The 22,901-nt window shown below is 54.5% G+C and overlaps 7 protein-coding genes across 7 annotated transcripts; 6 read left to right on the forward strand and 1 right to left on the reverse strand.

The window, feature by feature from the left end:
- Window positions 1-485: 485 nt before the first annotated feature.
- CkaCkLH20_05692 (uncharacterized protein) lies at window positions 486-1,724 on the forward strand (the record flags this gene model as incomplete). The annotated part of the gene is made up of 2 exons (XM_038888410.1): window positions 486-1,047; window positions 1,165-1,724. The coding sequence occupies 2 exons, from the start codon at window positions 486-488 to the stop codon at window positions 1,722-1,724; spliced, it is 1,122 nt and encodes a 373-aa protein (XP_038746307.1).
- Window positions 1,725-1,938: 214 nt separating this feature from the next.
- Window positions 1,939-3,507, reverse strand: CkaCkLH20_05693 (uncharacterized protein; the record flags this gene model as incomplete). Its single annotated transcript, XM_038888411.1, has 1 exon — window positions 1,939-3,507. One exon carries the CDS (start codon window positions 3,505-3,507, stop codon window positions 1,939-1,941), a length of 1,569 nt encoding a protein of 522 aa, XP_038746308.1.
- A 749-nt stretch (window positions 3,508-4,256) lies between these two features.
- On the forward strand, window positions 4,257-8,204 carry CkaCkLH20_05694 (uncharacterized protein; the record flags this gene model as incomplete). Its single annotated transcript, XM_038888412.1, has 9 exons — window positions 4,257-4,458; window positions 4,516-4,775; window positions 4,833-5,122; window positions 5,177-6,076; window positions 6,126-6,445; window positions 7,257-7,340; window positions 7,406-7,419; window positions 7,482-7,711; window positions 7,970-8,204. The coding sequence occupies 9 exons, from the start codon at window positions 4,257-4,259 to the stop codon at window positions 8,202-8,204; spliced, it is 2,535 nt and encodes an 844-aa protein (XP_038746309.1).
- An 821-nt stretch (window positions 8,205-9,025) lies between these two features.
- Window positions 9,026-10,645, forward strand: CkaCkLH20_05695 (feruloyl esterase b precursor; the record flags this gene model as incomplete). Its single annotated transcript, XM_038888413.1, has 1 exon — window positions 9,026-10,645. The coding sequence occupies one exon, from the start codon at window positions 9,026-9,028 to the stop codon at window positions 10,643-10,645; it is 1,620 nt and encodes a 539-aa protein (XP_038746310.1).
- Window positions 10,646-11,075: 430 nt separating this feature from the next.
- Window positions 11,076-13,101, forward strand: CkaCkLH20_05696 (impB/mucB/samB family protein; the record flags this gene model as incomplete). Its single annotated transcript, XM_038888414.1, has 2 exons — window positions 11,076-11,264; window positions 11,323-13,101. The coding sequence occupies 2 exons, from the start codon at window positions 11,076-11,078 to the stop codon at window positions 13,099-13,101; spliced, it is 1,968 nt and encodes a 655-aa protein (XP_038746311.1).
- A 1,805-nt stretch (window positions 13,102-14,906) lies between these two features.
- CkaCkLH20_05697 (uncharacterized protein) lies at window positions 14,907-16,887 on the forward strand (the record flags this gene model as incomplete). Its single annotated transcript, XM_038888415.1, has 4 exons — window positions 14,907-15,425; window positions 15,500-15,750; window positions 15,816-15,899; window positions 15,960-16,887. The coding sequence occupies 4 exons, from the start codon at window positions 14,907-14,909 to the stop codon at window positions 16,885-16,887; spliced, it is 1,782 nt and encodes a 593-aa protein (XP_038746312.1).
- Window positions 16,888-18,528: 1,641 nt separating this feature from the next.
- CkaCkLH20_05698 (uncharacterized protein) lies at window positions 18,529-21,782 on the forward strand (the record flags this gene model as incomplete). Its single annotated transcript, XM_038888416.1, has 6 exons — window positions 18,529-18,842; window positions 18,902-19,308; window positions 19,365-19,500; window positions 19,557-20,960; window positions 21,018-21,556; window positions 21,640-21,782. The coding sequence occupies 6 exons, from the start codon at window positions 18,529-18,531 to the stop codon at window positions 21,780-21,782; spliced, it is 2,943 nt and encodes a 980-aa protein (XP_038746313.1).
- Window positions 21,783-22,901: the final 1,119 nt, after the last annotated feature.

The raw sequence follows: 22,901 nt of genomic DNA on the forward strand, positions 1-22,901 counted from the left end.
ACAGAAGGATCGAAAAAATGCAACGAAAAGGGGTATCTGAAAAAAATGCAACGGCAGGCAAAGAGGAAGTGCTACGATTCCTCACGCCAAGATCCCACGATGATCCTACTCTACTTTTCCGCATCCTCACGACTTGCCGCATCAGGAAGTTGCGGTAGCTGCCGCTGCACGCAATATTAAGGTCGCACGCAGATTCAATAATGTGTCCTGGGTGTTTCCGCCGGACGAGGCGCAGCAATCCGAAGAGATCCTGAACTTCCTCTTGCGCAGGGGTATGAAGATCCTCCGTGTCGATGCAGGGGATATTGAAGGTACCGGTACATGTACAAGTCGGGAAAGTTGTTGGTTGGGTTCAGGTAAGTAAGCCCTCGCCCATCTTCGTTTGCCTTGTTTCTGTGTCTTCGCACCTCGCAGCTCGTCGTTTCACTCTCTGTCCGTTGATTTTCATTCCCGATCACATCTTCAACCTCTTCAATCACTCAATCATGTTGGCGAACGTTGTCATCGTTATTCTCGCCGCCGTGACGGGATCGGTGCTGGGCGGCAGCCGGGCTTGGGAGGCTCCTCTCCACCATGAGGTGCAGCTTGACCGCGACCGTTTTGCACGCATTGCCGTTGACGAGGCCGGTTACGCCATTCGCCGTGTATCTCATAACGACACCGGCAACAACAACATCAACAAGCGCTGGTTTGGCGTACGAGCGGGCGCTGGGCCGAACCCCACTAGGCTCTGGCCTGACAAGACCATCAGCTACTGCTACGATACACCCGAAAGCCAGGCTGTGCTCGATGAACCCTTTCAACTAGCTATCAAGATGTGGTCGGCTGGATTCGAGGACGGCTCCGGAGGCCTGGACCCGATGACGTTCAAGTACCAGATGGTGGCGGCTGCGGGCACCGCGTGTACGAGAAATTCGCAGCGCGACAAAATCCTGGTCGTTTCTCTCGGCAACGCGCTCTCCACGACGGTCGGGCGCCCGCTGCTGAACGCGAATAACCCCGATGACAGGGGCCCGAGCATGATACTCTCGACGAACGACAACGTAGGTCAGCTCAACAGAGTGGCCAACATTGCGCACGAGATCGGCCACGCCTGAGGCCTCTACCACGAGCATCAGAATCCGCTATTCTGGCAACCCCCTTATAGCTCTCACCATGACAAAGAGCTTGGAGGTACGGTGTTCGGCGAACATTGGGACTGCCAAGCGCTCAAGGATTTCGTCACTGTGCGCGGCAAGATCTTCGCCAAGCACGGCGCGATCAAAGGGCAAGAGAAAGTGGACGAAATGTGTGTAAGCCAAGCCGTCGCTGTCGAATGGGGGTTCTCGGCCTCCGACTGGCTTCCCATCAAGGCAAACTACATACACCCCAGAAGTGTCCCGCTCACCAGAGCAGGCTATAAACACGTGGACTGGGAGTCCATCATGCTATACCCCTCGGGCGCGGGCGGTGGCGGCTCGGCGCGCCCCCCGACGAACCCGTCCGAGAATCCGGACGTGTACGACCAGCGCACACCCGTGCTGCTTCGCAACGACGGCTCAAAGATTCGCACAAACGCCATCCCCTCCAAGGGCGATGTGGCGGGCATCAAGTATCTGTATGAGGGACCCGTGGTCGCGGCTGGGGGTTACATTCTGCCCAACGACAAGAAGCACAAGCGGTTCCCCAACTTCATGAAGGACTTGATGGGTAAGAAGGGCAAGTCGTGCGAGAACCCTAGTTAGTTTCCCTTCGTGTGTTGGTTTCTCTTTGTGTGTTAGTTTCATTCTATGTTTTGACTTTACATCAATGTACATATTCGTTCAGTTTCACATTTGCTGTCCTTGCGGCAGTGCATTTAACTTGTTCACTAAGTTCTTCTTCGTTTGGATTTTGTACCTCTAACTACTTCATTGCAATACACACAAGATAATCAAGCCACATAAACTAAGTCTCAATCTACAATTCCTCCTCACCCGTAGTGTAAGTAGCCAGGTCGGCCGTATCGTACGTGCCATTAGTGACCGTCGACTTCGGTCGATTCAAATTGCCTCCCAGTTCACCTATAAGCGTGCCGTCATCCAGATCAATGGCCCAGACCATGGTCCCTCCAAGACAGCGCCGGTTGGCAAAGTCCTGCTTCATCTTGAGCGTCGTCCGGTCGTCCCATGAGACCCACTGATCCGAGTCCCAGGTGACGATCTGCACCGCGGCGGCCTCGTCCAGCGTCATCTTGGCGTCGTCGCGCTCGAGGATCTTGACGATCTCGGCCGCGGACAGCACACCCGGCGTGCCGGTACACTCACCGCCCCTCGCGCCGTCGGTGAACTCACACCCGGCTGCCATGCAGGAGGGGTCCTTCATGGTGAAGCTGCGGCCGTAGAAGCCGAGTCCCATGTTGACGCGCTCCGGGTTGATGTTGTTGCGCCACAACAGCTCGAGACCCTGGTCGATCTCGGTCAGGTTGGTGTGCGCGAAGGCGTACGGGCCCAGCGACCGCACCGTGCTGTCCCAGGTGCCGTGGATGTCGTACGTCATGACGTTGAAGAAGTCGACGTGCGGCTCCAGGCCGACGACGTCGAAGCCGCGCAGGTACCAGTACGAGGCCGGCAGGGTCAGGCTCACGCCGAACCGCTTCCCGGAGGCGTTCAGGTGGACGCGCAGACGTCGCATCATGTTGACGAAGTTGTCGAAGTCGGCCTCGATGCCGCCGCGGTCCTCGGCCACGGGGTACTCCCAGTCGATGTCGACGCCGTCGAAGTCGTGCAGCATCATGAAGGTCACGAGCGAGTCGAAGAAGGCGTCCTGGTTCGCCTCGCTCGAGGCCATGTCGGAGAAGGCGAAGCGGTACGGGCCCGGGTCGTTCATGGCCCAGCCGCCGATGGCGATCCACACCTCGAGGTCGTCCTGCCTCGCCTTAAGCCCCGTCACCTCGTCGTAGTGCGAGGCCGTCTCGGCGTCCATGGGCGCCACGTGGAAGGTGTCCGGGTCGACGAGGGCGAAGGAGTAGAAGATGTGCGTGTAGTAGCCGAGCGGGATGTCCTCGGGGGGCATGGTGCCGCAGGGCCGCTGGCCGTTCCAGCCCTCGTAGTAGCCGATGGTGCGGGCGTCGGAGCTGCGGCCCCCGGCGGCGCACTCGGGCTTGGAGACGACGCGGCCGTTGCAGAAGTCCTCGGTGGTGCCGCAGAAGCCGAAGTCGCTGCAGCACACCTCGAGCGGGCACGAGGAGGCGTTGGACCACGCGGCGCCCCAGCCCGGGTCGCACTCGGATTTCCAGGAGCACTGCGAGTGGCAGACGTCGGCGCCGCAGAAGTCCGGGCCGGCGCCGCACACGCCGGCGCCCGTGGAGTCGAGCTTGCAGCAGCCCAGGTCGCACGGCTTGGTGCGCGAGCAAGAGTAGTCTTCGTCCGCGGCCACGCTCACCAGGTCCGTCTGCTTGGCTTGGATGGAGAAATCGGACTCGGCGGTGGTGAGCCGGGCCAGGAGAGGCAGTAAAAGGAGGAGGAGGAGGGGCGTCTTGGAGAACATGATGGTAGTAGACGATGATTTGGAGAGAATGATTAGAAGAATGGAAGAGTCAAAGACTGAAACGACAGACGAGCTGCCACTGTGAATGACTTCGAAGTCGAGTTCAAGTGGACAGAATGAGAGACGAGAACAACGAGCACAATCAGCCAGCAGAAGCAGAGATGGGATTTGTGACGGGATGGCATTCTTCCCGACGGACTTTCGATGTCGTTAAAGACGACCGGGGTCATCACACCATCCCGGTAGAGGATCCGTTCTTATCGCGACAAGTATCGGTACCTGCATCAGAAGTTTCAATCCCTCATAAGCTTAACGCTGCAGGATTGTGGTTCGGATGCCAAGCAGCACGCGGGGGCGAGACTGTGGTTGCAATATTGGCGAATCCTATACTTTTTCTTTTCTACTGGCAAATCCTACACTAGAAAAATCAGCATAGTCAAATCTCGTTTGACTCTCTGGCTGCAGACGGAGTCTCGGAGCACCACAACACCAGGCGCTAGATGGTCTAGATGCGGGATCATGAGATACAAACGGACTTTGGCTTTAGGCTTCCATAAAGGCCATTCCGGTTGACGAGGGGGGAACGTAATGCGGAGTTAAGGGGGCTATCGATGGCGAGCATCCGAGTATTCGAAATCAAGTGGCATGAGAGGTTGAGTTCCTATTTTGACGGTTTAACCATCGCTCGCCCTTCCCGACTCGCCTTTCTCTTCACCATCGGCATCTGGGCATCAAGACCATTAGGCAAGATGGGCTTTGGGAGAACTTGCGTTCGCTGCGTTGCAGCCCTCGGACTCACGTCCGCTGTGGCGACGCTATCTATCCCGGAAGATTTCTCGATCAACACAGCCAACAAGGCCACGCTCATTAGTTCCAGAGCCGCGGATGATGATCCGACAGATTTTTCGTGGATCGAGAACTGGGCTGCAATAGGTGACAGCTTCACAGCCGGTGAGTCTTGTGATGCCAATGGCACCTACGTTCTAGAAAGACTAACATCTTCGACAGGCATCGGCTCGGGAAACCAGCTGGGTAACTCCATCACGCTGGACGAGGCGTGGAAGTGCTCGAGGTACGACTACTCATGGGCCAAGATCGTCGACAACGCCATGGGATCCAGCGTCAAGAACTTCCAGTTCGAAGCCTGCAGCGGCAACAGGACGGCGGACGTCTACAACCAGGTCGACGAGCTCCGCACCGGCCTCGACGTGGTCATGATGACGGCCGGCGGCAACGATCTCTGCCTGGGCGCCATGATCAAGACGTGCGTCATCATGCCCTGGGACGGCGAGGGCGCGTGCCAGGCCATCATCGACAAGGCGTAGGAGAACATCGAGACCATCCTCAAAGACAACATCCGGCAGGTCCTCGACAAACTTAACGGCAAAATCAAAAAGGACGGCGCCCTCGTGTACTCGGGCTACGCGCCCTTCTTCAACACGGAGAACGAGGACTGCGCAGACCCGGACAAGCAGAACTGGGCCCTCAAGGCCTGGCGGTGGTGGCAGTTCTGGAACTGGCTCAACTCCTCGCTCAAGCTGACCGTCGACCGCCGCAAGAAGTTCAACACGCTCGTTGACAACATCAACAAGGCCATTTCCGAGGTCGTCGAAGAGTACGACAAGGACTCGGCCATTGGATAGCGCGCCACCTTCTCCGACTGGAGTAGCTGGCCCGGTATTGTGGATGGTCAGTTCTGCTCGCCCAAATCGACAGGCGTCTATCCGGATCCCAAGCAGCCCGATCTGCTCTTCATCAAGTTCGACACGTCCGTCAGCAAGATACCGCCTCACGACGAGACCAAGCGCCGCCGAGACCTCGTCAGCGGCAACGGCAGCGTCGCCATCGGTGCCGTCGAGGTCGACTCCGCCGCGAGCCCCTCGGAACAACCCGAACAAGTCGCGGACGACTCCCAGGAGATGAAGCGACACCTCGAAGACTACCAGAACCAACTCCGCGGCCGTCTCACCCGCAAACACATCTACGACTCCCTCCTCTGGAACTCGCCCAACCCGGGCGCCGAGGCCCTGCACAAGCTCGACGCCCGCGCCCCCGCGGCCCCGGGCTGCCCCGGCGACAGCCTCCCCGGCGTGCCGCTCGGCCTCGGCCTTCCCGACTCCTTCCTGAGCATCTTCCACCCCAACAAGCAGGGCCACGAGGCCATGGCGGCCTACGCGCTGCAGAACCTGGTCCTCCTGCGGGCGGACATCCTGGGCATCGACGACGGGTTGTGTTCGCAGACGCGGGACGAGTTCACGTGCTGGCAGAAGGAGGGGAAGAGGGCTTTTGTGGAGTTCAAGCTGGTTGATGAGAATTACAAGGACTTTTGTAACGACGTCAAGCCGCCGGGCAACACGATCAACTGGAAGTGGGAGAAGACGTATTATGCGGATACGCCTGACGAGCACACCATCTCGCTGGAGCTGTTCGATGGCGCGTCTGAGTTCGACAAGAATTTATGTCTTGAGTCGTTGGATCGGATCATCAATAGCTGTGATGGGAATGACCCCAAGAACCCGCTGAACTTCAAGTACGGCGGGCGCTGGGTCCGCGGGAACTACAACTACCAGTGAGTACATCTCCCTCGTAGTCTTCATTCTTTTCTAACAGTAACACAGTATCAATCCCAAAAAGGACCGCACGATGATCACCAAAAGGGACGGGACGTGCCGCGGCTGGTGGAAGTTCTTCTTCGTGTCGTACCGGGTCTACGGGCGCGGGTGGGCCGGGCACGACTACGGGCAGAAGACGCTGCTCAAGGCGATGCGGGACTGCGGGTCGGCGGTCACGGGGTGGAAGTTCGAGTACTGCAACGACGGGTGCGGCAAGGACAACAGTGATTTCGAGTGGAAGGCCGAGTTCAACTTGCCCGTGTATGGCGGCGCCGCGTGCATGAAGAACAACTGGGTTCCGAGGAGGGGGGGGGCTGAGTGGTATAGTGAGGGAAGCGATGATCTTGGGTGTACTGGTGCGGCTTGATGGGGGGTCATAAGGTCTACTCTCTCAGATGTTTAGCTCGATTGCGGTTTACAAGTTCACTCATTTCTGTCTTCTTCCTGACATTCTCACTGAATTCCCAGCCCAGTTGTGGCCGTGAAGTTGATGTCTCTGTTGCGAGGAGCAATGGTAGCGACAAGTATTAGGAAGCATGCGGGTGAGGCACCACCAAGCAGGAGGCCTAACCAATGAGCGACTATTTTCGAAAGAGGGTGTATGGTAATGTAAAGCAATTGGACAACGGCCCGATGCAGTCGGTCATGTTTTGCGTTGGAGGCCAAAAACTGTGGAGTAGAAGACCTCCAACGTGCATGGCTGAGCCGACTTTTTGCATCGGACGATGTACCAACGAGCCGTGCCATGGTATAGATTTCTTTGTCGTGGATAGAGATGTATGTTGCTGGTTAAGGGTTGGTGGGTTTGGGCATCAACAGCATGCATATGCATGCCTCATCTTGGCATCGTCCAAGGATAAGCCGACTGTCGACCAGGCTTTCTCTCAGTCGACGACCCCCTCAAGATGGACGGCCTCCAAACTTGGGAACAGTGCCAGAGAAGTGGAAAAAGCAATGAGAGCAACGATTACTCTAGTACTTTAATTCTGGATTATAAAGAGGGTGTCATTTCCTATGTTGTTGATGTCGTCCTTGGATATCCAAGATCTCACCTCTCATCAGGCTTCAGAGAATGCAGCCGATACCGATGCTGGCAAGATTTACTCCCATCCTGACTCGCAATACTGCTTTCCCTAGGCCGCAAAAAGCCCCGAAAGATTGCTCCTAAACGTGAGTGGCCCTCGAACCCTGCGATCCCGACCCCGTCCAGTCTCGAGGTGGGTAAGATGGCTTACACGTGCGACCTGGTATCATGTCGGAGGCCATGCTAAAGAATTACTCCACAGACTCTAACTTCTCGGTTCTCACCACGGCTGGACAACTTCATCGGCCCCCTGGTTGCTAAGTCTGAATACCTTTCAGATGTACAGCATGGACTACACCCCATCATCGTCTCCGCAACATCAGGGAGCTTATACCTACACAAGCCCCGACGACCCAGGAGGACTATCTGACCAGCAGTATATGAACGACTACGACTACCCTCTCGAGGAGGCTGTTGACCCTTCTGCATACTACGCGGCACCACCAACCACCAACTATCAATACGCTGATTACCCGTCTTACACTTCCGAAACCGCACCGTTGGGACCGTAGGCTCCCGAGGGTGAATCATCGTATGCGACTACTTCTTATCAAGGAGAATCGCAGGTTCCGGGAGAGTTTCCTGATGACGAGGCCGGTATGCTGGCAGCACAAGTTTGTAATGAGGATCCTGAGTTTCCACATGTCTGCGGGAGGCCGGTCGAAGGGAAGTCGAACTGTGTTAAGAAATTTACGCATAAGCATCAGCTGACGTAGGTCATCTTCAGCCCGTAAAGTGTAAGCGTGGTATTTACTGAACGTTCTAGGCGACACCTCAAGACGCACGACAAGCCCTACAAATGCACGGCCGATGAGTTTTGCGACAAGCAATTCGCCGACAAGAAAGACCTCGACAGGCACATACGGTCCACTCACCAACCGAGTCAGAGCAGCTTGGGTGTTGCAGAGGAGAGAGTGACGTGCCCTGATTGTGGCAAAGAGTACACCAGGAGGGACAACTACGTGCGCCACAAAAGCAAGAATCGTTGCAACCCACGTTAACGGTTGAGGGCTGGCTCGGCTGGAAACCGTCATATCGTTCTTCATTCTTGGGGACGCCACTTTGCTTCTCCTCTCCAATTCCGCCGAGATGCTTGTCTACCGTCTTTCCTTCTTGTTTTCTCTCCTGGCATCTGGGGAATGAGCACAAACACATGTCAGCCATCTCACTCATTACTGTTACGTACATGCATGCATCTAGTATTCGTCAATATCGATTTTATCACTCCCCGTCTTGCTGCACCAAACTACTGCCACATGATCAGCCGAGATCCATCACAAATACGATAATCTCATTCGTGTGAGCAGAGTTTGATATCTGCTTTCGCCAAGGCGCATTTTGAGCTCAAGTCAAGAAAACAAAGATGCGGATATCGCGGCAGCACCATTGCAATGGTACCAAGAACGTTAAACCGGGTGGCATGATGTCAATATTTACCTCGATGGACAGTAATCGATCATTGAGTGCCACCGCGAGCGGAAGCGCAATGTCTCAGGGATGGACGATCCAATTGGCGGGGCAGGAATGTTGGAGAACATCGAAGCAGATGAGCGCCGATATAATTATCCGCCAAAATAAACATTGTCCGAAAGCAGTTGTGTGTTGTGTAAACACCATCACAGATCTGCGGGAAGACATGTAGACTGATATGTGGCGAAATGAAATAATCTCAACAACTGCAATCTCAACCACACCCCGAAAAGCGGCAGATCTTAAAAGACAGCCATGGACCCGGTGATGATGCTGCTTCTGAGGGCTTCCTGCAGCTGTGCTTCTTGATCAGATACCCCGGGTTTACGGTTACGGACAACTCCCACCCAAGATGAAGTGGATCGCATCTCTCACACTCACGCTCGCCGCGTTGCGGCATGCGGCGGCGACCAACTCAACGTCCTGCACGCCTCGGCTCATGAGCTACTGGATCAACGCCAACGCCTCCATCGGCACCGTTACATCCGTCGACGAGGCTGGCAGCTTCCAAGAGGACGGGAACATTGCTTACCCGGTCAACGTCACCAACCTCCCCAGTCTCTGCGCCGTGACTTTCGTGGCCAAGACCCGCGAGGGAAATGCGACCTATAAATTCGGTCTCTTCCTGCCCGACGAGTGGAATGATCACGTCCTGACCGTCGGTAACGAGGGTTACGATGGCGGCGTGAACTGGCCTGCTATGGCGGCTGGTGTCAAGTACGGCTTCGTGACCGTCTCGACTGACGGTGGACATAACTCGACCTCCAACAACCTCACATGGGCCCTGGGCGATGAGAACAAGCAACTGGACTTTGGCTTCCGGGCCCTTCACGGCTCATATCAGCTGGCGCAGAGAGTGATCCAGCGCTACTACAACCTGCCTGCTAAGAAGTCGTACTTCGCTGGTACTGGCCAGGGCGGTCGCCAGGGCCTGAAGGCCGCCCAGCTCTACCCCAGGGACTTCAACGCCATTCTCATCGGTGCGCCGGCGTGGTGGCAGAGTCACCTGCAGAGCTGGAGGGTCTCTCGCGCCACGCTGAACGGCGGCAACGACACCAAGATTCTGACCGCGGAGAGCCTCAAGGTCCTCGGTGACAATGTCAGGAAGCAGTGCGACGCGTCGGACGGCGTTGAGGATGGCATCATCAGCAACCTTGCCAGCTGCTACTTCGACTTCTCCCTCTTCACCTGCGGTGGTGACGGTGTCGATGCGTCGGCTTGCTTGACTACGGAGCAGGTCGAAGTCGCCAAGAAGCTCTACGACAACTACGAGGTCGACGACGAGAAGGTCTTCCCCGGTCTGAGCCCGTCATCTGAGTACGAGTGGACATCCGTCCTCGGCGACAATGACACCGACGTCAACGAGGAAGCCCTGGGCTACTTCAAGAACTTCATCTACGACGCTGATTGGGAAGCGTCGAGCTACAACGACTCCGTGCCCGCGTACGCCAACGAGACCAACCCGGGCGAGCTGGATGTCAACAGCTTCAACCTGACGCAGTTCGCGAGCCTCGGTCACAAGATCATCATGTACCACGGCACGGCGGACGGTGTGAACTCTCTCAACGCGTCCATCCAGTTCTACGAGAGCGTCGTCAACGCCACTGGCGGCGACATCGAGGCAACTCGCAGCTGGTTCCGCCTCTTCCTCGTTCCCGGCCTGGGATCCAAAAACACGAGCGTCGATGCACCGTGGTACATCGGTGGTCCCGGGCAGTGGGAGCAGCTGGTGGACAAGGATGCCGCCAACCTTACAGGTGTTCTTTCCGACCCGAAGTACGATGCTCTCTCGGCTCTTGTCGCGTGGGAGTCCGATGCAACCGTCCCCGAATCCATCATCGCGACGACGTGGACAAACTCGACCGACACGTCGACTGGCGTGTTGAGGCAGCGCCCAATCTGCCCGTGGCCAGCAACGCAGAAGTACATTGGCGAGGGCGATCAGTCCAAGCCTGAGAGCTTCGTATGCTAAATAGGCGGAGATGAGGAATGCGAAGAGATGACGCGGGTTGATGAGAGCGGAAGATGTTGTGAAGAGGTCGCTGCCGGAAGCGGCGATGGCCCCGATGCGGGCCTGGAATGTACACAAAACGTGCATAATGTTTAATGAAGTGACATGTTTCAATGCTATACTTTTTATGCATCTTATACATGGTGGTATGCAATAGTGGGGTCGAGTTTAGTGCATCACGTGCCTCGCGTCCTCTTCGTGTCTGTGTTTGCTGACGATTCAACGCGTCGCCTCTTCTTTTGAGGGGCATTTTCTATGCGGAATCCATGTCGCTGCTGCCTTCAGATGACAGTTTGATGGATTTCTCCGCTGGCCTGAATGAAGCCATGCTCCTCTCACTCGATCCAACGCTGTCGATGATTGTCCCCAAGCTTTCCTTGCCGACATTACGATGACGACACCACAAGCACCCCAGTCGCCGCCTGCTGCGCTGCAAGACGACGACCTTCTCGATGATGATCTTCTCGAGGCCGAACTTGCAAAAGATGCGGAAGCAATATCGGAGAACGCGACATTGAAATACTCTCTGTTGGGACCATCTTTGACGAAGGCTGGTCAGGACTCCGTGGACCAATCCAAGGTCAGTCAACCCTTCGTCATCATCTCCCCGATCGCGAACTAACAAGGATCCCTGACAGGTATCCGAGATCATCTACAATGCATCCAAAGGATCGAAATTTTTCAACCGAGAAGAAGAACGAGACAAAATCCTCACAAAAAAAATCGCACAGATCTTGGACAAGAAGCGCCAACTCGAAAAGCTGGACCTCAGCCGGGAGCTCCGGCTCGCCGACCAACTCATCACCCAACTCGAACTCTCCCGAGACCTAAGTCAGTACATTGTACACGTTGACTGCGATGCCTTCTACGCTGCAGTCGAGCTGCTTGACCGACCCGAACTCAAAGATTTGCCTTTTGCCGTCGGTGGCGGCGTCTTGACCACTTGCAATTACGTCGCGCGGAAATATGGCTGCCGCAGCGGCATGGCCGGCTTTGTAGCGAAGAAGTTGTGTCCAGAACTAATTCTCCTCAAGCTCAACTTTGAGAAGTACAATGCCAAGGCACACGAAGTACGGGAGGTCTTGGTGGAGTACGACCCTAGGTTCGAGAGTGCAAGCATCGACGAGGCATACCTGAACATCACCGAATACTGCGCGGAGAAAGACATCAGCCCTGCCGATGCGGTTGAGCAGATGCGACGGGAGGTCCACGAACGCACAAAGATTACGGTATCCGCTGGTATTGCAGCCAACGCAAAGCTCGCCAAGATCTGCTCCAACATGAACAAGCCTAATGGGCAGTTCGTGTTGCCCAACGACCGAACCGAGATCATGAACTTCATGGCGAAACTGCCACCGAGGAAGGTGAACGGCGTTGGCCGGGTGCTAGAACGCCAGCTGGCGGAGATTGGCATCAAGACGTGTGCGGATATCTACCCTTATCGACAGTTTCTCAGGCAACTCTTCGGCGAGAAGGCGTACGAGTTCTTAATCAACGTCTACCTCGGACTCGGGCGCACACGGATACAGCCCGCAGAAGACTACGAGAGAAAGAGTGTAGGCACCGAGAGCACATTCCGGGATATGTCGGACCCCCAGCAACTAAGAGAGAAGCTGAGATGGACGGCGGATGAATTGGAGAAGGACATGAAGCGAGCGGAATGCAAAGGCCGGACGCTGGTGTTGAAAGTCAAGCTTCACACGTACGAGGTCTTTACTCGTCAGGTCGTACTGCCACGAGCCATTTGTCTTGCCGACGACCTTTACCACTTTGCTCTTCCAATTCTTGGCAAATTGGAAGAGGAAATGCCCGATATGAAGCTGCGACTCATGGGATTGCGGTGCACGCACCTTGTCAGCACGAAGAAACCAGACACAATGGCATTCTTCGGTTTTCGATCACGGAAATCCGACTCGGCAGCATCGCCCGAGAAGAAGAGCGCTATTGGAACGCCAGGTACAGGCGTCAAACTTGACGAGGATGGCTGGGAGATGTGGCCAGAGGAGGAACTATTGCGTCTCGACGACGATCTTGTCCTACAAGGAGAAGGCCATGAGGAGGCCGACACACGAGCAACGGACAACGAGTCAAGCCCTATGCGGAGACATGGGAAAGAGATCGCGCCGAATCCTGTCAAAGAGATTGCGCCGGTCGAAGACGAGATGTGGGACTGTCCTATCTGTAACCGTCCGCAGGCGCCGGACGAGAGGCAGTTCAACGAGCACATCGACTTGTGCCTTTCGAGGCAGACGATTCTCGAGGCCGTGCACGAAGATGCTCCTCCTCCCCAAGCTTCGAGATCAACAACCCCGGACTTGAGCAAGGCTAAGCCGAACGGTGAGAAGAAGAAGCGTGGCAGGCCGCCCGGAAGACCGTCAACCAACGATCCCCGGCAGAAGAAACTCTGTTTTGGATGATGACCTTCCAATAACAAAGACGATAATCAATGATACCCATAACTCAATGTTACATGAACGAGTAGCTTATTGACACGGAAAGCTGTCTTCCGTTGCTTACGAGTCAAGTTTGCCAAGTCTACATCCTCACCAAGCTCCGCAAAGTGTCAACATCCACGCAATATCAACCCTCGGCGTAATCACACACAAGTGGCAAAGGTCGTGGTGTCGCCTTTCGGGGACCTGCAGGTCTTTCTAACCGGGCTGCCTAGCGTGCGATGGAGGCGCAACGGTGCCCTTAGCTCCAGGTGCTCGAACTTTCAGGGCCGAATCAATTGAACAGCACCGAGACATGTGGATGGAGAATCTCCAAGTCAGTGCAGGACATCTTGCAGATCGACAGGAGGTACGTGGACTTCACGGCACAGGCTCTGCCGCTTCCAGGACAGGTAGTCAAATGCCAAGATCTCGGACATTTGCTTCTGTGCGCTCATCGGCTCATTGTTCCTCTGGAATGAGTTCACCCGGAGGCGCCCCGTTGTAATCTTCGCCGCCTGGCTGCGACCTGGCTTGCTACTTGTTTCTACGGAGGTCATCACGATGATTCACGGGCGTTTATCCTGAGTAACACGCGGCTCTCGGCGGCGTTGTTGGCAACGACCACAACGTCAACCCGATTCCCATGTCTCGACAGACCCGAGTTCCCCTGACCCTCGGCTCCGGCGCCACACCCACAGAATGTCTTCACATCACTAACGCCGTTGGCTCTTCTTACTTTTACTCGTGGGCAATGGACATGCATCGAGTAATTAATAGCATCGTCTGTTATCATTGCTGCGCTCGCTCCCACATGCGACCCGTGACAGAATCGAAGCCTCCCAGCTGGTCCGAGTTCTTGACCACGGACTGTCTGGCTTCAGCTGTCTTGTTCGCACCATCGCATCTGGCAGGCTCTGTGCTCCAACGGGTTTCCTGATGGTTTAGATCAAGTTTCTTCTGAAAAGCCCGACTCAGCGATTCAGCATTTCATCCACTATCCACCAATATCGCGAGTCGGCAAAGATCTGCAATGACGGCTCTTCTCGTAGGAGTCTTATTGGTCAGCTGAGTGGCTGAATCGCAGAGGGCTCATAGGAACATAATCATATTAGGCCGAACTGGGCGTCCGGCTTCCAGCTAGCGCTCGGAAAACAGATTTCCTTGGACACTAATGCCAGCGACCTGCTCATGCAGGCAAAGCTTATGCAGCCTACGATCCACAATTTGAACCGTCGATTTGGCCCGTCGCCAATCTCTGCAGTCGAGGCAGGGGACGCAGAGCCGTCGCAGGGATGCAGCAGCTGCATTGCCTTCATGTTTCACTCAAACGGTCCCCAGCTAGGGCCGTCTGTTCTGTACACTACATTCAGGCCAGGAACCAATCCTGTTGTCAGGTTGGCCCTGCGTCCGAAGTGTTTGTGAGATGCGATCGACATCCTAGAGACAGCGCTATTGTTGTCGTGAACAGGGATCTGCACGACGGTCTGTCGGCCTCTACTACGGTTCGGTTTACCTCACAAAGGTATGATGACATTGGTCAACAGCCCGCAAGAGGATTTTTTTGGGTTTTGATTCATGGTTGGATTGGGGATTTTTGCATTCCACAGAGAATGTTGTCTCTCGGCCCTGATTGCATTCCAACTTATAAGTCTATCCTCGGACCTTGACTTGGCGGGGTCTTGGAATTCTTTCCTCACGCTCCTTCCAGCTCCCAATGCGACGGGAATCTTCCAACACCGATCCCTTCACGACTCCAGACACCGGCATCGAGTAACCAGACAGCAATCATGGATTCAGGCTCCGCGGCGACGTCAACACCCTCAGCTGCTCCCGCAGCAGCGGCGCCTGCTTTCAACTCGGAACCAGCCTCCCTGTTTTGGCTCGCCTGGGGAGGATTCTGGACAGTCCTGCTCCTCTGTGGGATGGCATTCCTCTTTGTCAACCGCCAAATGCCGTTTCTGAGGATTCGCGGTCTGGCTTTGTCGTTCGGAGCCGTCACCATGCTCCACCTGTACTGGATTTCCGTGCAGATCGGTCTTGCAATCGGCCAGTACGTCCCCGATGGCGCAGAGTTCTGGGTGATGGGCCTCTATCTCCCTTTCGGCATCGCGCTCTTCCACGCCTCGAATAGCCGCTTCCTCCACGTCGCCAAGGCGCAGAAAAGATACGCCGGCAAACCGGCTGTTCTCGCAGAGCCCGAGCACAAGACCTGCAACTGCAGAGACAAGACACTCGTGGGACGGTTCCGAAAGCTAGACTACAGCAACAAGATGCTCGTCGTCGTGTGCACGGGCATGCTTCTCCAGGTATGTGACAAACAAGCAGTGGACCGTGCCTTGTCAGAATCTAGACCACATGGCTGACATGAGGTTCTCGTCAGCTCCTCCTGACGGTGTTCATGTATCTGATCTCCCGCAAATACCACCCCTGGTTCGGTATCCCGGGGACTGAGGCCAAGGGCACGCCAGAGCAGCAGAAGGTCGAGATGGGAAGAGGTTGGGAGTGGTGGCCTTCAGTCTTCTGGCAGTTCTTCTGGGCCTGGCTGATTGCTCCCGTCATCCTCTGGAAATCACGTGGAATCAAGGACACCCAGGGGTGGCGCCTCCAGACCATTGCATGCTGCGTCTCAAGGTGAGTGACAACGGGGCTAGCGCAAGCCCGGTCCAAATCACTCCGGTCCGCACTAACACCTTCAGCCTGCACGCTACCCCTATGTGGCTTGTCGCCTTGTATGTGCCAGAGATGGCACCTGTCAATAGATACTTCATCCCCCCTCAGTGGTATGTTATATGAAGCAAGCCTGTGCGCCCCATCCCACGATACTCACACCTTTTCATCAGGATCTGCTTGTCCATCACCTTCATCGAGATCTTCACCATCTTCGTCCCCTGTTGGCAAGTCATCAAGCATCAGACACTTCGCCAAGAGACCTTAGAGTCCATCGCTATCTGGGAAGCCAAGAACCGACAACGCGAAGCAAGATTCTCGTTCATCACCGACTCGACCAGGGTTGCCTCTTCTTCTTCCACCACCTGGAAGTCCCTTGCGCAACTTGAGAAAGATACAAGCCAGTCCGAGAGCGTCTTCACCATGGGTGCCCTCGAGTACGTCCTGGACAAGAACCCTGAGCCTCTCCGGAAGTTCTCCGCCCTCAGGGACTTTTCGGGGGAGAACATCGCCTTCCTCTCCGCCGTTTGCGAGTGGAAGTCTTCCATCCCTCAGACACCTAGGTCCAGAGAGGGAAGGTCAGCAGAGCTCACCCGCGAACGATTCAACCGCGCTTTGAACATCTACACCGAGTTTATCAGCCCCCGCCACGCCGAGTTTCAGATCAACATCGCATCACAAGACCTCAAGAACCTCGAGAACATCTTCGAAGACGCTGCCCAGATTCTCTACGGCCGTCAAACCGAACGATTCAGCGACCCCGTCGTGCCTTTTGAAGACCCTAACTGGTCTGCCGGACCCGAATCGCCGGTCTCACCTACCAGCTCAAGGACGAGGGTATCACAGGATGGCACATTACAAATCTCCATCTCCGATCGCGTTCAATACTGGGGCAAAATCCCGGAATCCTTCACCGCAAGCGTGTTCGACGACGCTGAGACGAGCATCAAGTACCTGGTCCTGACCAACACATGGCCCAAGTTTGTGAAGGAGAGGAGGTACTCACTGGACTCGGAGGACTCGGGCGACACTGTGGAGACATTCGAGTCTACATCGACACTCACCAGAGTGGTGAGGTACTTCAGGGCAATGAGGGCTTAGGCGAGGCCGCAAGGACTGGGAGGAATGACTTTCTTTTCGCATTACGATTCACGATGATATCCCATGTGTTACATTGCTATACCATTTGTAATTTCAGTATCCAACAATCCAAGACAGTAAAATCTCATGATACCCGTCATCAATCTCGCACGTGCTCATTCATGGTATCTCAAACGTCCACGTTGTCTTCCATCACCGACGTCAAGTGCTCTCCGAATCCGATCAAATCCCGAACACCTCAAACCGTGGCTTCCAGCACGACCTAATCCTCTTTTTCCCTTCACGCCAAATACCGCGTGGCGAACGTTGTGATCTGCGATTCTCACGCCCCAGGGCGTCCGACACGAACAAAGGCCGTTGCGGACGAAGACGTAGCGATTTGAAATACCACGAGCGTTGCGAAAGCCCCCAGGACGAAAACGGCACCATCGCCCTTGCCCCTTTTGGCCTCTCTTGCGAGAAATGCCCTCTAGAGTCGAACTGCCGCGAGACCTGTGGCGTGGGCGGGTTGCCAGGGAGGGCTGTACAGGGCTGGGGATGACGCTTGGTGGTTCTGGGCCTGGCTCGGGAGATTCCGCGGTGGTCTGAGGTTTTCAAAACGCTGCGATGTTTGGGCTGATAAGGCGAGGGAAGGAAGACCGGGAATGGAATGGTGAAATGCTTGTTTTGGGATTTACGATGGGTGTTCTAGATCGTCTTGAGGGCCTGTTTGATGCTGAGATCTCGGGGCCGGATGGGGGATGGAGTGAAGCCATCGTGAACCACGTTTTGAGTAAGACAAGATGGGGGGAGATTTCGGCCGTTGCTTATTTTTCCTTCTTTGCGGTTTCATCGGTGAAGCTTTCATCCGCGAAGCTTGAAACCTTAAGATCTCAAGTATTTGGCATCATTATCTCCGATGGTCTCGACCGTAAACTTGTTCTCGTGCCGGGGATCGGGAGGGCCGAGACGGGCGGGGGCTCCCGCTTCCGCTTTTGGACGACCACCTCAGATCAACGCCGTATCCGGATGACGTGAACCATGACGGGATTCTTTGATCACTTTGAAACCTCTGCTATTTCGTCCGTTGCAGTACGCCGTTGCATTGCTGACTGACCAGCACTGCACTCCAGGTATTGGTGATGGAAAATCCGGGGTAGTATCGCGGGGAAGTGGACCGGAGGATGAGATCCGGGATCCCCCACATTCCGGATGACCATTTTGAGGTCCGGCAGTTGTCGTGATAGGACTTCTCGCTGCCTCGTTCGAGCTTCTCCCGAGAAATTGGGAGGGAAGTGTCGATCTTAACCTTGCCTCTTGACCGTGGCCGAGGTTCACTGGCTGGTGACGAGGCCCGATGTTGTACGTGCTTCAAGCGAATCACGACTCCTCTTGTTGGCAAGGGCTACGTTATGTGGTCTCGAAGGTCTATCGGGACCACGAAGGAGCTTTACAGGCTTTACATCAAGATCACAGTACATTTTCTCTCATCAAATGATGGCTGTTGACGGATGGAATTGACCCGAAGAAGCTGCTGGGTAGCTTATATAACATGGACAATGTAAAGTTGCTGAAAATGGATTCTGATATCGCGAGCGACTAATTGCAATCATTTTCGAGTGTAGAAGTGTACTCTAAATCAGCTCATACTCTCTTAAACACATGATGCTGCCTCTGACGGTATTATTTCTGCCTGTCCTTCCTTTCTTGGTGGCCTCTACCGTTGGGAATGCGGGAAAGGTGACGGAGCCATCTTCGTACCAGCGGGCTCAGTTCCGATGGTGGTGGCCAGGAGGCTACGTTGAGCCTTCTGAGGTCGCCGCAGAGATCACCAGCATAATGGATGCCGGTTTCGGCGGCGGCGAGATTGGAGACGTCAGGGACAGCGTCACGCGAGCCATGGATCCTACTGTTTATGGTTGGGGAAAGCAAAGATGGAACGATGGTGTTCTGACTGCATACGAACAAGGTTCCAAGTAAGTGGCCTCATTCTGCTATGCCGAGAACGAAAACCGTACTCACACCCTGTGTTCAGACTCGGGGCTCATATAGATCTTACGCTGGGTCCTCACTGGCCGACTGGGTTTCCAGGATACACTCCAGACTCTCCCGAGACCGCCAAAGAGCTGGTTCATGGCCAGGTATTTGTCCAAGCAGGTGATACCTTCTCCGGGAAGCTGCCGCTACCCGTGGCGGCCCCATCAGGAAACCAGACGGGCAATCTTGTGGAAGCCACACCGTATCTTATCGCTCTTCTGGCCGCCCGGACGACAACTGCGAATGAAAGTGCCAGCGAAGTCAACTTTGACCCTTCAACCCTGACATTGATCACTGATTCTGTCAAAAACAACTCCATTACTTGGACAGCGCCGACCAATGGAGCTTATGTGCTGGTGGCCACTTATGCCCGTGGCACAGGGCAGATTCAGAACATGTACGATGGTATGTCGAGCCGGGCAGAGAAAGGGGCCATTATTCCCAATCTAACTATACTGCAGTGCAGCCAAATGGTCCCAAACTTTACTCTACACCGGGCTACATTGTTGATCATTTCAGCGCCGCCGGTGTTCAGGCAGGGGTTAAGTTTTGGGAGGAAAACATATTGACCCCTGATCTGGTTGCACTGCTTCGCGAGTATGGATTCTGACTGCTTTGGCATGTGAGCTTCTTGATGTTAACGTGTCTATTAGTAGCAATGGATCAATCTTCGAGGACTCTTTAGAGTTGAAGTACAAACAGCTGTGGACTCTTGACCTTCTCGGCGAATTCAATACTAGGAGAGGTTACGATCTGTCCCCATTCCTTCTATATCTCCTGAAAGATACCAACACCTTCGCCGGAGACAGCTTGACTGCCTCGAAGATCACTCATGACTTTTACAAGACTATCACGGATCTATATGTCGATTATCGTCTAGAGGGAGTCACCAAGTGGGCCAACAGTCTCGGCCTCAAGTTTCGCGCTCAGCCATACACCCTCAACTTCGATAGCGCATACATCGCCAGCCGTCTCGACATTCCTGAGGGCGAGTCTCTCGGATTTGGCAGTACCCCTGACTCATTCCGGGTCCTCGCGACAGGCCGTGATCTCGGACAGAAGACGACCATCCTATCCAACGAAATCGGCGCGTATTTCGGAAAGGCCTATGGCGTGACGTGGAAGTTCCTCCTAGGTACCGCGAACCTCGACTCGGCACTCGGGGTCAGCCAAAACGTCATCCACGGATACCCCTACCAAGATTCCCCGAGTAGCCTTTGGCCAGGTTTCGCACCCTTCACGCCGTTGCCCTTGGGAACCTCATCGAACGGCTTCGCCGATGCATGGGGCCCGAGACAGCCGCAATGGATGTTTGCGAAGACTGCGAGTACGTACCTGGCACATTCGCAGAAATTGCTGCAAGAGAGCAGGCCGTCTATCGATGTCGCTATTCTCAACCGGGATTGGGGCGTGACAGCGACGTGGGAAGATACCGCCCTCAATGATGCTGGATACTCGTACCAATTTCCCACACCATACCTCCTGGAGAAACATAACGTTACCGTTCAAGATGGAGTCCTAGCACCGGACGGCCCAAGATATCGCGCGCTGGTGGTCAACAATCAGACAGCCATGGATGTAAGCACGGCCAAGAACCTGCTTGATTACGGACGGGGTGGTCTTCCTATCGTATTCTCTGGCGCCACTCCTCTGACAACCTTTTCCTACTCTGTCGACCAAGTCACGAGCGATGCAGAGCTACTCGCTCTTCTCTCAGAGGTCAAAAAGCTTTCTACTACCGCGGTCGTTCCAGGCCCGGACGCCGTTCCCAGTGCTCTCCGTGAACTCGGTGTCTTGTCTCCGGTCACTTACCCGCAAGGACCGGGCAACGGCAGCGTCATCACATACCGACGTGCGGTTGACGATGGCTATCTGTACTGGATCTACAACAACGCTGCTGAGCATCTACGCATACCCATTCAGCTTGCTGGAACTGGATCGCCGTATGAGATCGACCTTTGGACTGGCGACGTTAGGCCTATTGCAGCATTTTCTGTCGAGAACGACTTTATTGCTTTGAACGTTTCGCTGTCTCCGTCGGCTGTGTGTGCTATCTTGTAAGGCGTCGCCTCTTGATTATTTACGATATACTGATGTACTAATTGTGTGATTAGCATTGGCTCTTCAAACCCGTTTTCAGCCCAAGCCCTGTCAACGTATCTCAAATCAACGGATTGCCGGTCGATGGTCCGCAACAACACAGTTTGGATATCATCCAATACAACTTGCAGCGCCATAACATCTTCCAACCAGACAATCACGCTTAACTCAGACAACGTTCCCAAGGCAATCTCGCCCTCAGTTTGGACGCTGCGAGTGCAGGACTGGTCACCAGAATTCCCCAACGCAACTGGAAACGCTTCGACCGCAACCGCAAAGACTTGGCTCCCACCTGTAGACTTGAGGACGCCACTGCTTCCATGGACCAACATCACAGGGCTCGAGTACGCCTCGGGTATTGGAGTATACAACACAAGTGTTGTGGTTGAAAGTGGTAACAGCGACTCTAGTGATCTTTCGGTGCTACTCCATGTGCCAGAGATCGAGGGCTCATGGGACCTCAAAGTCAATGAGCGAAATGTGGAGGGTGTAGACTGGTTCAAGAGTCATCCTATTGATATTACCGATTACGTGATTTTTGATGCAGTAAATGGTCAGTATACCTATTTCATGAGTTTCTCTGTCATCCACAGGTCCCAGAAGAGATGTTTTGTTTCACGAAACTAACTGAACTAGATATCGAGATCACGGTTGCGGCAACGCTCTGGAATAAGCTTATCAGGGTTTGGCCAGCGATTTACGGGTTTGAAGAGCCCCTGGCAAATGGCATGGCAGGAACTGTCGGCCTGACGGTTGAAAGAGTCATGAAAATAGCTTAGGAATAATGATAATTTTGGTCCTGGCGGTGGGGAAAGCATGCAAAGGGTGGTGGGGTCTCCAAGCAAACCAACATGTACATGTAAATGCCCATATGCATCTCCACTTGTGTTAGGAATATTACTCTTCACTCATGGGATTATGCCTCTCCAACCAAGGAAGTCATTTATAGTGAGCGAAAACCATAGTCAACAGGCTATATTGAGGGTGACGCACAAGTTCTTTGATTGATTTAGCGGCCGTTATGAACATAGCCAACAACATCGCTGACGAAAGGGATAACACTTGCGGATATCCATGGATGACTCGAACTTTTCCATGCCATATGTTCCAAACAGACATAAAGGTGTTAGACGCCTTGGGGGTCAACCCTTTTGAACTTGTTGGCTATCGCAGATGCCTATGTGCCAGTCTTTTTTTTTCTTCTTCATCTTCGTGTTTCCGCAGCTTGCAGTTCCTCTGCTTGTTGGTCTCAGAACAAATTCGCAGTGTTGAGTAGCCACGTGAGTTCTTCGATTCTGTAGCCTATCACCTCTGACAAGGTTCAACCTTCGAATAGATCTCATAAGATTCAAACATGGCGAAGACGCGAGGAGCAAAAAAGCAGAGTGGCAAGAAACCGTCCACTGTCAAACGACGAAAAGATATTTTACCAACACCACCAGTCAACCGATTCTTTCTGCTTCCTCGAGAAATCCGCGACGAAATATACCGCCAATTTGGCTTGCCCATGCATCTTCGATTGGATTTCAGGGAACGGTTGCAGAAACGAAGCCATCACGTACCGGTTTTAAAAGGTTGGCTTCCATCGGCGCCTCTATTCCAGATTTGTCACCAGATTCGATCCGAGGCGCTAGACTTTATCTGCCGCTGGAACATCTTTGTCTTCGATATTCCTTGCCAGACGCCGTTCTCGGCTTTGACGCCGTTTCTGCAGAGAATTCGCTTCCTCGAGCTTGTTTGGATCCGCAATGCATACGAATTGCGCGACCACAGCAAACAGCTTGGCAGAGAACTCATAGACCAAGCTTCCATGTCGAGTCTCCGACAGCTCACCATCACTCCGGTGTCTCGCAGTACACTGGGCTCACCTTCGCCACGGGGACTATGCGAGGACACAT

Source organism: Colletotrichum karsti, assembly GCF_011947395.1.
Source record: "Colletotrichum karsti strain CkLH20 chromosome Unknown Scaffold16, whole genome shotgun sequence".
Lineage (NCBI taxonomy): Eukaryota > Fungi > Ascomycota > Sordariomycetes > Glomerellales > Glomerellaceae > Colletotrichum > Colletotrichum karsti.